The sequence below is a fragment of the Schistocerca gregaria genome, chromosome 1 (genome assembly GCF_023897955.1).
Source record: "Schistocerca gregaria isolate iqSchGreg1 chromosome 1, iqSchGreg1.2, whole genome shotgun sequence".
NCBI classification, from domain to species: domain Eukaryota; kingdom Metazoa; phylum Arthropoda; class Insecta; order Orthoptera; family Acrididae; genus Schistocerca; species Schistocerca gregaria.
In genome coordinates, this window is record NC_064920.1 from 858,150,407 (window position 1) to 858,164,160 (window position 13,754).

At 37.3% G+C, this 13,754-nt stretch overlaps 1 protein-coding gene across 1 annotated transcript in view; it reads left to right on the plus strand.

Moving 5' to 3' along the window:
- Nucleotides 1-13,754, plus strand: part of LOC126272764 (mitochondrial Rho GTPase-like) — a 197,568-nt gene that overhangs the window by 117,413 nt on the left and 66,401 nt on the right. Inside the window, 1 exon segment of the mRNA XM_049975891.1 lies at nt 463-598. Within this exon segment, the coding sequence (XP_049831848.1) occupies nt 463-598 (136 nt within the window).

The following is a 13,754-nucleotide window of genomic DNA, read 5'->3' on the forward strand; positions in this document are numbered from 1 at the left end:
GTAGCGATCTATATTTTCTATAATTGTTAATTTCAAATTTCTGTTGGAGCATTAGCTTTTGTCATTTTTGCTTTGTTTACTTTCTTAAAACTGCTGCAAAATCTCCTCACAATCTCCAGCCATATGTTTTTATGAAGTATAGATAGAAAATAATCAGCTGTTATTGAGCTTCTTTTTCTTCTGTCTTCTTTAACCACAGAGCCTAGGTGACATTTTCCATGTTTGTTCTTGTTTTCTCAAACCCTTTCCTTCCTTTGGCTGATGAAGGAGTCTGTGGCACCTGAAGCTAGCTTTCTTAGTCACTTTTGTTTTAGGTAGTCACTGCCACTGGATAGACAAGCTTCTTTCTATTCACATTTAAGTGAAGTTTCCTTTTGATGGTCATCAGCAGTACATTTCCTGATAGTAAACTAAGTTTATGTGATTCTATATCACAGTAAATAATTTAGAATTTTTTTACAGGGTTGGATTACCTTGCAAGGTTACATGTGTCAGTGGACATTGATCACATTGCTTGATGTGCAAAAAACATTTGAGTACTTGGCTTATCTTGGATACAACATTATTGAAAATGAAAACCAGCTGTCGGCTGTAATAGGTACGCAATATATTTATGTGTACTGGGGAAATGTATTATTATTATTATTATTATTATTATTATTATTATTATTATTATTATTATTATTATTATTTTACATGTATAGTTTTGTAAGACGTAATTGAGGAACAAATCTCCAAGGTCATGAAATGAAATGTGTCAGTACATTAAGTTACAACGCAAGTAATAACAGATAAAATAAAATGTTTATGAATCCAAAAAAGTACAAGCCATAAGTTTGTGTAAATGCAATCAACAATATAACACAGGAATCAGCTTAATTTTTCAAGGAAATCTTTGACATAGAAAGAGTGACCTGTGAGGAAACTCTTCAGCTTTGATTTGAAAGTGCATTGATTACTGTTAAGTTTTTTGAATTCTTGCGGTAGCTTATTGAAAATCGATTCTGCACAAGAATCAAGAAAGTGCGACCCAAATGCAGATTGGATTTCTACTTAGTATTAACCGAGTGAAAATTGCTAATTCTTAGGAATATGCATATATTGTTAACAAGAAATGACAGTAAGGAATATATATATTAAGAGCCCATGTCGGAATGCCCAGACTAGTGAACAGGGTTCGGCAAGAGGTTCATGAACGTATGCCACTTACTGCAAGAACCATCCATTTCTGTGAAAACTATCCTTTGAGAATGGCAAGAGTAACCCCAAAATAGAACACCATATGTCATAAGTGAACGAAAATAAGCAAAGTAAACTACTTTTCATGTCGAGCTATCGTTTACTTCAGACACCATTTGAATAGTAAAAATAGCAGCATTAGGCCTTTGAACATGATCCTGAACGGGGCCTTTCCATGACAGTTTACTATCCATCTGAACACCAAGAAATTTGAACCAATCAGTTTCACTAATCATATGCCCTTTCTCTGAAATTAAAACTTTGAATTTTGTTGAATTGTGTGTTAGAAAATGTAAAAACTGAGTCTTTCCATGGTAAACTGAGTCTTTCTATGGTTTAGCATTAATTTATTTTCTACAAGCCATGAACTTATGTCATGAACTGCGCTGTTTGAAACAGTGCCAATGCCGCCATCCTTTACTACCAAGCTACTGCCATCAGCAAACAGAAATATTTTAGAATCACCTGTGATACTAGAGGGCGTATAAGTTATATAAATAAGGAACAAGAGTCATCCGACCACTGATCCCTGCAGCATTCCACAGTTGTCCATGTTCCACTCAGACGCCACATCATATGACAGTTGTTCTCAACGCAGTGGATAATGACCTTTTGCTGTCTGTTGTTTAAGCAAGAGATGAACCAATTGTGAGCTACTGACTGTATTCTATAATGGTCTAACTTCTGGAGCAATATTTTGTGATCAACACAATCAAATGCCTTATTTAAATAAATAAGATGTGTAGTGTTCGAATCCTTTTGTTTAATCCATCCAGTACCTCGCAGAGAAAAGAGAATATAGCATTTTCAGTTGTTAAACTACTTCTAAAACAGAATTGTACGTTTGATAGCAAATGATGTGAAAGAAAATGATCAGTTATTCTTACATATACAGCTCTTTCAGTAACTTAAGAAAATACTGATGGCATAGAAATAGGTCTAAAATTGTCTACATTATTCCTTTGTCCCTTTTCATAAGGAGGCTTTACTACTGAGTACTTAAGTCATTCAGAAAACTGATCATTCTTAAAGGAATGTAGCTAAGTACAGGGCTAACATGTTCAGCACAGTACTTTAATGTTCTACTAGGTACTCCATCATGTCCGTGAGAGTTCCTAGTCTTCAGTGATTTAATTATTGACTCAATCTCCCACTTACTACTATCACAGAGGAGTATTTCCGACTTCAGTCTCAGAAAGACATTTTCCACTGCACTCTGGTTGGAAAAAATACAATCTGTATCAGATAATATGATTTTAGGTGCTCTTCCAATATCCTTTTTCTAGCACAGCCACATACAAAATTAATATTGAAGTCACCACATATAACATGTAGAAACTAAGTTTTTGTTTAATTCACCAGCAATGCTCAGAAAGTGATTGTTAAATGCTGTACATATATCTGACTTACCAGTAACACAGTAACAGAAATATTTTTATTTTGAAATCACTTTATATCGTCGACCTTGTGATACTAACCAGACACTTCCTTCACAACTGACCATATGATTTTAACTTTATCCTCTGAATTAGCTGTTCTATTTGCATACCACATATTTTTTGCCTTCCTAATGACATTTTTAAGCACCTTACAATACTGTTTGTAATGGGCTACTGTAACTCGATAGTGACTGTTTCTAACATATTGATATAATTTCCACTTTGTTCTACATGATATCCTTATCCCATTAATCAGGTACTCAGGCTGCCTTTTATTGCTAGTACCCTGTTTAGAACATTCTAATAGAAATCAGCTTTCAAAGAGCATGAGAAATGTGTAAGGAAAGCATTATATTTGTCATCTATGTTATTGGCACTATAAACATCCTGCCCCCTCTTGTTTCTTAACAAGGTCTCAAAAACCTCTCTATTGCCATTGGATTAGCTTTTCTACATATTTTGTAATTATATATAACATTTATTTGAGCACAAAAACTTTTTAGCGTTAAAATTTGTGCATCATGGTCTGAAAGGCCATTCACCCTTTTACTAACAGAATGACAATCTAATAATGAAGAATGAATAAAAATATTGTCTATGGTTGTGGTACTGTTCCGCTGCACTCTGGTTGGAAAACAACACAATCTGCGTCAGATAATATGAATGTAGGTGCCCTTCCAATATCCTTTTTCTAGCACAGTCACGTACAAAATTAAAATTGAAGTCACCACATATAACTAATTTTTGGTACTTCCTATAAAGTGAACCAAGAACCATCTCTAGCTGGAGCAGAAATGCTTGGAAGTCAGAGTCATTATCGGTGTTTTTGGAACATCTGTAGCTATAATTCATTATTTAAATAATGAAACGCTGCTTCAGTTAGATATTTTTTCATTCTTAGCACAGTGCTTTTTGATAATTTTTTCTTGATATCAAGTACAAAGATTTACATAAGTATTTTGTGTTGTGTTTGCATATCTGTTGTTCTGCATCTCTTGAACTGTAGTAGTCTTTTTGTAGATATCCCGTACTGTGCTTCCTCAGTTATGAAGAAAATAACACACATGCAAACTATCACTCGTGTTGGATTTCTTGTTACATGACAAAAATGTATACATAAATATTGCACTTAACAATGAGAATAAATCCTTGAAACACATTTTTCTCAGCATGAGAGTATACATAATTCATGTAGTGTTTAAACCAAAAACATTTGAGCAATGCAAACTTAATAAAGGTGTCAACTAGAGCTACGAGCAGCCAAAAGACAAAAAACACTAAATATGGTTCAACAGAGGTGTGACAATGATTACGACAATCACAAAACTGGCCATGCGCTGTAGAGAATGTAGTTACTCCTGTCGGCCACCGTGCAGAGTAAAGTTTGGCAGCGGCAGGAGATTCAGCATGAATTGTTCCAACTTTTATATGTTCACCAGTTTAAATCTGCTAAGTAGAGCACCCTGCTGTCAAGAAACTTAACCACATAATGTTTGTAAACACTACTCGGTGGCCAACATCATGCCAGCATCATTTTACATGAGTTTTATTTCCACAAACATTTTTTGATAAAACGTAAACTACGAAAAATTATAAATATGTTGACGCAAAATTGGGTGTGAATTAACATTGTAAACATAGGAAATTTGACAGGAGCAATAAAAAATGTTGTAAACGGTGGGAAAACATTAACTCTGGGAACGTTTACGAGGGGTTATACTGTACAGGAATTTTCCCACGAGTGGTACCACCACCACTTGCTACGCTGTTGCCTATAAGCTTTGCCAGCCTCCCCTTTCCATATCTATTGAGGTCCAGGCCATGCCTAGTGGAACCCGATCTGTTAACACACTCAACTGGCACCACTGCAGTGTGAGCCATGGCCTTCACCATCAGTGCCTTCTCCAGCCCTATGTTAACACACCTAACAGCAGCATTAAGAGGAGGCTGATCATGACCCTGAAACAGTTTCATGAAGTGCACAATAGTGCCTCCAGTTTGAGTAGCTATCTTTATCAGGTCACCCTACATAAATCCCCAATGTTCTTAGTCACCAGAGCCAACCCTGCACTAGGCTTCACAATACTGGTGACCTGGTACTCACTCCCCAACACTTCCTGCAACTGCTGGTCCACACCTGTGCCATGTGAGCTACCTAACAGCAGAACCGTCGTCTTTCTGTTAGAATTTGTAACTGATTTAGGCTTCCTAACTGCCGAGGACTGTTGCATGTTTCCTACCCCTACAGCTACAGGAGGCTCCTCTCCACTAAGCTCTGACAGTTGGTCAAATCAATTGGTTGTACACAAAGTACAATTGTTTGAATATCTCCTCCTCATAGCTGCCGTCTTAACAATTGCCAGTTCCCATTCCTGAGCACCCTTCACTCTCCTCATCCTACCTAGTTCCTCCTTTGCTTTCTGTAATAACTGCACCGGAATGACACAGATCTTACTCTCCTGCTCCTCTATCAACTTATTTCTGCTACAAATACTGCATTTCCAGGAGAGGATCCCGTTAGAATACCCACTGGCTTCCCCAATGCACTGCCCCCCATGAAAATACTTTGAACAAATCTTGCACCATAATCCACTACTCTCAAGCGTACGACAGAGCCCACACTTCTGACTCATGGTAAAATATTAACAGCTACTGAAAACACTAAAAGTCTACATTACCTAAGTTCAGTTACAATGGTAGAACTATTTAAAGAACGAATAATACTGATCTTGAATTTCACTCTCTACTAAGAAAGCAACTACTTTTATTAATACTACTAAATCACAAATAATACCAATACCACAAAAACTGGAACACTCAACAAAATTAGATACAGTGAACGAAAGTTTTACCAAAATATTTCACTACAAACAATAAGAAACATCAACTGAAAACTATCATACTAAATTCAATAAATGACTTCAGCACACAAAAAACTCAGTAGGCGAAAGTTTCTGAAAGTTTTTTTAAACTGTTATTTCACAAAAAAAACAGCATGAGACTCAATTGAAAACTATTAAATTTAATAACTGAATAATAGTTCACAAACAACTTTGTCAGAACTTAAGAATCTCTACAGCTGCAACTGCACTTCGCGAAATGTAAACACACTGCTAATGTTTGGATGAACAATTGAAAACTGCTAAATTTAACATTCGTATACAGTGCACAAACAACTTTGTCAGTACTTAGCCTTACGACTGTTACAGCTGCAGCTGCACACTGAGAAATGTAAACACACTGCTGTTAGTTGGATGAATGTCATACGGACACTCACAAATAACAGACCACTCAAATCAACAACACAGAGAGAAAGATTGAAATGAATAAAAATTCACCAATAAGTTACTTTTAAATCAAATTTTAAAACAAATAATCTTTAAAACTTTATAAAATATTGGCAAGTGATTTGAGCAGCAGTCCAACACATGACATCACACCAAAGAAGGTGTTATCTTTTTTCTCCTGCCCTTTTTTGTCAACATGTGTTTGTTTCGAGGGGGGAGGGGGGTCGGTCAGTCGTGTGCGTGTGTGCGTGTGTGCGTGTGTGCGTGTGCGCGTGCGTGCGTGCATGTGGCTCTCGTTCTCTGTTGTACTTATTGAGATTTCTACCATTGCACACTAACACACTGTAGTGTCACAGTTGTGGCAAGTGGGCATTGTAGAAAGAAAAGTCACTTGGAGGTAACAGATTGTCTTTAGATTGGACATAGCGTTAGCTCTCTACTGGGAGGGGAATACAGTTCAGTATCTTTTTTTTACAATAGCAGTTATTTATAGTGCATCTGTCATAAATGTTTCACTTTGATGTGGTATTTAATTACAACTTGATTCAAATTGTCATTGTTGTTACAATATTTGAGAACATAGTTATTTAGGTATTGCTATGCAACAAGATTAGTTGTTGCTGCTAATCAAAAGAGGTTTCTACTCAAGAACAGCTGTAGTAATGCTTCAAGAAATGGTAAAAGTGAAAGGAGGTGAATTGTGTGGCAGAGTTGCAGGTTAGTTAATTGTTCACCACCTCGCTGTGAAGGCAAGAAGAATGTCAAGTTCGTAATAGGAAGTAATAGTCCTATGTAGCACAACCACTGTTGTAAAAGGTTAGATACCATGAAGTATGAAAAAAAAAAAAAAGTGTATTAATATAAGATGAAAATTTTTGAGGAAAGGATTGATTTGGTGGAAGTGTGAAAGCAGGTGTGGAGACTTACCTTAGGATAACTGCCTCAAGCAGAACATTTGTCTTTTGAACAAGGAGCAAGTGATACATAGTGGCATTAGCTGTAGGCCTCTCCCCATGATTGCTGTATCAGGCATTACTCTTAGCAAATACATTTCAAATTGTAATCTGATCATACAGGTTAGGCTTTCTGTACTGCACAGTTGGATCTATTGAGAAGGCTGTCTTCAATTTCCTGTCAGTCTCTCCACTCTGAGCTTGTTCTGTATCTATAAAGAACAGTGTCCATGGGACAATACTCTCTAATCTTCCTTTCTTTTCAGACAATGCTCAGTGGCAAGATGGTAATGAATCCCATTACAGTAATCACTTCCTAAAATATAATCACTTGAAGAAGAGCACACTCTAAAGCAAACTATCAGATGTGGTGGCACAGTGGTAAGATACTGGATTCATATCCAGAGTTAGTTTTTCCATGTCTGCCCTAAATGCCTTAAAACAAATGCCAGGATGATGTCTTTGAAAGGACATGGCCAACTTTCTTCCCTATTCTGAGCCTGTTTTCTATCTCTATTGAAATCAACCTGTAGGGGGCTTTAAACCTTAATCTTCCTTCCTTTTTTTTCTGCAAAAGCAAGTTGCATAGGTGGGCATTAAGTTTGGCTAATTGGGTACTGTAAAGCCAACTCCATGACTTTCATTTTCACAACATTCAGAGCACAGCAGATCAGATTACTAATGTGATTCACCAAACCAAAGCATTCATTCCAAAGTGTTTTGGCCATGTTAGAAGGCAATATATCGCATGGATTTAGAACTGTCACTTTACATTTAGGATGGGCCAGATATCAAGAGTGGCTTCCATTGCAAATACCTACTTTGAAAACTAAACCAGAATAAAAGATCAGATATTAATTAAATAAAACAAGAGAGAGTTATGCCAAGAGCTCATGCAAACAATCAGTTGTTCCACAGTAACTACTGTAGTGTTAGAGAGTGTAGTGAAGGAAGTTCAGTGCCATTTACCACTAATTGAGGGAGAAATGCACATGATCGATTTCGTGCTTAGTCCTTGTCTAGTCTGAGCTTAATTGTGCCCCCCTGATGATCTTAAAGTCTACTGTTGTACCTTAAACACTCAAATACTAGCCTTTGTTTTCTAATATCTTGATGTTAATGGGACACGAAGCAGCAACCTTCCTTCATGAGGGCAGTGTACTACTGTTTCAGTGTCTTGGCTCAAGAAGAGCCAGATCTTATATCAGCAGGAGACTATAAGAGAAGATCTTGTGTTTCCAACCAGGAATCAAATATTTAGCTGGGGGACAGTGATAGTCATTAGAACCAAATTTTGGAGAAGTGAGCTTCATATCGCTGTCTGGCCACCCGGCTTAAGTTATTTCATAGTTTTCTTAAACCTCTTGAGTTGTATGTGTGATTTTCATGAAAAAGCCATAGCAGATTGTGTGCTCCCAGTCTTGTCTGATAAAAGACTGTGGTCCATCTCTGCTGACATCATCCTTGATGAGACATTAAGTCCTGATATTTTTGCTTCTTTGACAGAGTACATTAATTTTGACCAGTGATACAAAGACGGGGTCAGACAAGAATATCTTATTGAGTTGAATACATGGCTTTATTGCAATACATGTAAAACAAGAATGCGGACAAAAGTGTTAAAGGATGCCTGGAGGATGTACACCATGTAAAGATGGGGCTTACCTTTGCTATCGAGTAGGAACACCTTGTCAAGCCCAGAGAATTGATTGTACCTGCAAAAAAATGAATTGTGGGTTGATATACTAACTTCCCAGCATTTCTAGATACAATTGATTCCTCAGATATTAGGAAATTTAACTAACACAAGTATAACATATACAATGGGGAGGGACATAGTAATATACACTGTCCATCCAAAAAGTTCCAAGATTATTTTATTTTATTTTATTTCATAAGCAGTGCCAGTGCAGTAACTGTGATGGCAGCTCCAACAAACAACTGTACACAACAGAAGTGCATTTGACCAGTCAGTTGTGAGCAGCCAATGTTAAGTAGTGGATGACATCACTCTTGTGTTGCAATTTGCAGTGGAGAAACGAATGGTTGTACTTGCAATAGGGAAGTTTGTGGTGGTTTGCCTTCATTATTTCTTTGTTGTCCTTGGTGTCGATGTACTGGCTAAAAAAAATTGGGCCTGGAAGTGCAGTACTGTCTACAGTAAATGATGTAGCCTACAGGTGCACATTTGCATTTCTCAGTTTTCTTCTTTCACTTTTCACAACCCTCCATATACACATTTAAGTGCCAGTTAGGTAATGCACTGCTATCAGGTTCCTTGGAGGTGGTTCTCCTCCACCACAGTACATGAAAAAATTGTACAAAATACCCTACTCTGGTACATTTACTTTTACTTCTGACCCAAGTCTAAGAAAAAAAAAAGTTTAAAGTTAATGGCAAATGACAGTCATTACTTTGTAAATAGATATATTATACAGTTCTCATAGCATTACAATAATTATCACTAAAATTGAATATAGTACAAAAGATGTGGACTAAAAAAATTTTTTAATCAAGTGCACATTACACTACAAAACTTTACTCTAAGTCATAACTGTCTGAAACTGGTTAAACTTCTACATCTACATCCATACTCCGCAAGCCACCTGACGGTGTGTGGCGGAGGGTACCCTGAGTACCTCTATCGGTTCTCCCTTCTATTCCAGTCTCGTATTGTTCGTGGAAAGACTTTTCTTTCCCATTTGCAAAATAGCAAAAACTCAAGATTTGCAGTAGCATAGTATCATTAGGTTATGAAAAATGAAAAGTCACCATCAGATAACTTAATTACTATTCAGATGAAGATTAAGGGGATGGAAGTTGTACCAAATCATCGCGCTTTTTCTGTGCTCAACTCTGAGCACTATTCTCATTCAACCAGAAACTTAAATCCTCACAAAATCACAAAATGTTACCAAATAGTTGACCTGTCAGAATATTCAAATCACTCTAGCACCACAGGTATCAGTTAATCCGCAAAATTACTTTTCTTCATCCCAGTATTACCACTTTAAGCTCATAATTCCTCAGAACACAAACGTAAGTTTTTAGATAACCTATAGATCCAATGATACTGCATTATATTCCAGCTGCAGTATCATGAATTGGACAACATAAGCAGTACCCAATGTTACCTAGTTCACAATTAGATCATCAATACAGTACACCACATTTGTTTGTATACTGTTATCTTTTGCATTAATCATGTCTGTCAGCACCATTATTTCACTTACATTTCATACCTTTTTAGCCAGTGGAGTGTGCATTCTCAAAAAATATTGCTACTGCAGAGACAGGTTCCCTAACCATTAAGATCCTAACATTACTCATTATTTTATTAGTTCATTATTGTTTCATTATCTAATAAATGAACACCTGCTCTGCTTATGTAATGCAAAATTGATTCTACAGAGAAACACTCCACAGTACCAGATCCTTAGGCTAAGCCAAACTTACTGACCACAAAATAATCACTTAGAAAAACTATTACTTGCTTGAAAATCTAGTCTGACGGGCAATGTACATACAAATCTTGCGTATTCTTTCCACACATTACTCCAGACAACTACGTTTGAAGTTTTAAGTCCTTAATATTAGAAATGGCTGTACCATGACACAGATAGCTAGTTACCTTAATATACTGATGGCATTGAACACAAATACTTCTATTATACCATAATTAATATTAAGTTCTAGTATTCAATATGATTGTTACTGCACATTGCTACTGCTGCTACACCCATGAGCTGATTACTTCAGATGTTAAGTATCCTCCACATACCACCTTTCATTTTCAGTTTACCTTTCCTCTTTGTCGGACAGAAATTCTTTAACCACGCTACCAATTTACTTTCTTCCATCCTCTTATGATTACATTACTTATCACTAACACAACATAAAACATATATACACATAGAAACACTGGAGAAACCTTTTCTAAAATATTCCTATACTAAAGCATCCTACTGTATAATAATTCTGATTCACTTACAAATTACAGATAGGATAGGAGAAGAGTTTGACTGCCTCAGGAAACATGAAAAATGAGACAGACAGCTGGGGTAAGCATTTTCGTCACATAATGAACCCAACACAGGATGTTGATCCCCCTACTTGCTAGTTGCATAAGGAATTAGTCCCAAATATTACACCAATGCTGAGATTTTGGATCACCAAGAAATTGCACTCCAACACCTGTCCTGCCAATTTCACAGTTAATATTACCTCTTGTTTCACACTCTTTGATAGCTTAACAGTAGCACCAACAATTTTTATTCCAGAAACATGCATCACTACTATACCATCTGTGTTCTTAATAGATCCAAAAAAATTCCTGTGAAATGCCATTCAAATCAACACTGTCCAATAAACACTTAACGTGTATAACTTGTGCACTTGCTGTTATTACAGGGTTCCACACTTCCTTTTTACTTACCATATGATCTTCACACAACAAATCCTCATTAATCATTTCCCTGCAAAAACTGTCATCCTGCTTATCAAAATGATTATCAGACACAGTCAAATGACAGATAGCATGGCCCTCTTCCTCATTACCACTCTCAAACTCATAACTCTTCACTAGGCCTAATGTTATTATCCTTTATTCTTCCTTTACTTACCACTTGGCTATCATTATCAATTTACTGGATTTGTCACTGCTATCATCATTACAACTACTGTCAGAATCAGACCCACTGTCACTTTCACTGTCTTCAAATACTTTGCTAATTGGTTGATCTTTGTCTCCAATATTAGACCACAAAGCAAAACACCTGAATTTCTTATGTTCCCTTAAAAATCTACTATCCATTTTGGCACTTTGGCCATCCTGAGCAACATCAACACACACTGTTTCATCACTTAATTTTATTATAGCAAGTCCCTCCTCTCCTTTTATGGGATAAACATTGCTACCCACACCATCATTCAACATCTCACTAGAATTAGAAATTACACTTGTCTTACTACTATAATTTACATTACCCTTACCTGTGATTACAGCACATTTATATAAAAGTGGTTCATCATCACTACCTTCTCAAGTGCAAGCCAAAACTGGAGCATTAGCTAATTTAAATGATTTGATCCAGAATTAAAGTCATCTCCTCCCTTTCTTTTACTTGAAATTCTCCTAGCATTTCCGTGCCCATTCTGGCAATCCTCCACCCAACCATTCCTTGAATTTCTACTATAATTAATCCTGTTCATCTTATATACCTGAAATTCTCTCCCAAGTTTATTATTGTCATCAAAATTCCTCCTACGATCTTCCACTGAGGGCTTCACCCTCTCCACTTTATCATCACAATTCAAGAAATCACTACATTTACATCTACATCCATACTCTGCAAGCCACTTGACAGTGTGTGGTGGAGGGTACTTTGAGTACCTCTATCAGTTCTCCCTCTATTCCAGTCTCATATTGTTCGTGGAAAGAAAGATTGTCGGTATGCCTCTGTGTGAGCTCTAATCTTTCTAATTTTATCCTCATGGTCTCTTCGTGAGGGAGCAATATACTGCTTGACTCCTCGGTGAAGGTATGTTCTCGAAACTTCAACAAAAGCCCGTACCGAGCTACTGAGAGTCTCTCTTGCAAGGCTTTCGACTGGAGTTTATCTGTCATCTCTGTAATGCTTTCACAATTACTAAATGATCCTGTAATGAAGCACGCTGCTCTGCGTTGGATCTTCTCTGTCTCTTCTATCAACCCTATCTGGTATGGATCACACACTGGCGAGCAATATTCAAGCAATGGGTGAACAAGTGTACTGTAACCTGCTTCCTTTGTTTTCGGATTGCATTTCCTTAGAATTCTTCCAGTGAGTCTCAGTCTGGCATCTGCTTTAACGACGATCAACTTTATATGATCATTCCATTTTAAATCACTCCTAATGTCTACTCCCAGATAATTTATGGAATTAACTGCTTCCAGTTGCTGACCTGCTATATTGTAGCTAATTGGTAAAGGATCTTTCTTTCTGTGTATTCGCAGTACATTACACTTGTCTACATTGAGATTCAATTGCCATTACCTGCACCATGCGTCAGTTCGTTGCAGATCCTCCTGCATTTCAGTACAATTTTCCATTGTTACAACCTCTCAATATACTAAAGCATCATCCGCAAAAAGCCTCAGTGAACTTCGGATGTTATCCACAAGGCCATTTACATATATTGTGAATAGCAATGGTCCTACAATATACTAAAGCATCATCCGCAAAAAGCCTCAGTGAACTTCGGATGTTATCCACAAGGCCATTTACATATATTGTGAATAGCAATGGTCCTACGACACTCCCCTGCTGGCACACCTGAAATCACTCTTGCTTCGGAAGACTTCTCTCCATTGAGAATGACATGCTACGTTCTGTTATCTAGGAACTTGTCAATCCAATCACACAATTGGTCTGATAGTCCAAATGCTCTTACTTTGTTCATTAAACGACTGTGGGGAACTGTATCGAACGCCTTGCGGAAGTCAAGAAACACAGCATCTACCTGGGAACCCGTGTCTGTGGCCCTCTGAGTCTTGTGGATGAATAGCGTGAGCTGGGTTTCACACGATCATCTTTTTCGAAACCCAAGCAGGTTCCTACAGAGTGGATTTCTAGTCTACAGAAAAGTCATTATACTCGAACATAATACCTGTTCCAAATTTCTACAACTGATCGACATTATAGATATAGGTCTATAGTTCTGCACATCTGTTCGACGTCCCTTCTTGAAAACCTGTGCCCTTTTCCAATCCTTTGGAACGCTGTGCCCTTCTAGAGACCTACAGTACACAGCTGCAAGAGGGGGGGGGGGGGGGGAGGGGGGGCAAGTTCCTTCGC